General features: G+C 34.4%; 1 protein-coding gene across 1 annotated transcript in view; it reads left to right on the forward strand.

Moving 5' to 3' along the window:
• LOC125206679 (protein FAR1-RELATED SEQUENCE 5-like) overlaps positions 1-252 on the forward strand; it is a 2,227-nt gene extending 1,975 nt beyond the window's left edge. Inside the window, exon 3 of the mRNA XM_048105919.1 lies at positions 244-252. Within this exon, the coding sequence (XP_047961876.1) occupies positions 244-252 (9 nt within the window). The remainder of the gene's footprint in view (positions 1-243) is intronic.
• Positions 253-698: the final 446 nt, after the last annotated feature.

Raw genomic sequence — 698 nt, forward strand, 5'->3', positions numbered from 1 at the left:
AATTTCCTTTTATTTAAATTAAGGGTATATTAATACACATTTACATTAAATTTATGGCAAAATGACATAGGGGTATTATGGCATGGAAACATCTAAATCACAACTTTTTAGTTAATTAGTTTCTAATATATACTGCCTAATCAACTTTTTTCCTTATTGTATCTCCGCTCTGACTTATCTTCCAATTAATTCCATCCCTTCCAAGTTCTATTGTCTCTTCAGATTATTTTCATTCGTATGTAGATTGCTTGAAGATTACTTTCCTGCTTGAGGATTTGTTTCCTTGTTTATATTAAGTTTACAGTTGTATCTTGCATGTGTCCTATAAATAATTCCTCATTCCAAGAGCTGGTTTTCTTAGAAAACATAAGATTTACTCTATATATCAATTGATATGATGAACGTGGATTGCATCAAGGTAAGGCAGTCGAAGAGATCAACGCCAAGTCCAATGCCGTAAACGTCATCAACACCTGAGGGACATCATCACCATCAGTCGAGCATTTTAAATTGCATTAGAACTCTAAGTATGAGCATCCACTGGCTCAACATATGGTGTGTGTGTGTGTGTTTGTCGTCCGACACGATAAGGCAAAAATCTCGAACATCGATCACATAATAAAACCTTCGTCACAACCACAACCAGATGACAATAAAACATGAATGTTGACTAACATTATGAGCTATTATAACGTGAC

Source organism: Salvia hispanica, chromosome 2 (genome assembly GCF_023119035.1).
Source record: "Salvia hispanica cultivar TCC Black 2014 chromosome 2, UniMelb_Shisp_WGS_1.0, whole genome shotgun sequence".
In the NCBI taxonomy this organism is placed as follows: Eukaryota; Viridiplantae; Streptophyta; class Magnoliopsida; order Lamiales; family Lamiaceae; genus Salvia; species Salvia hispanica.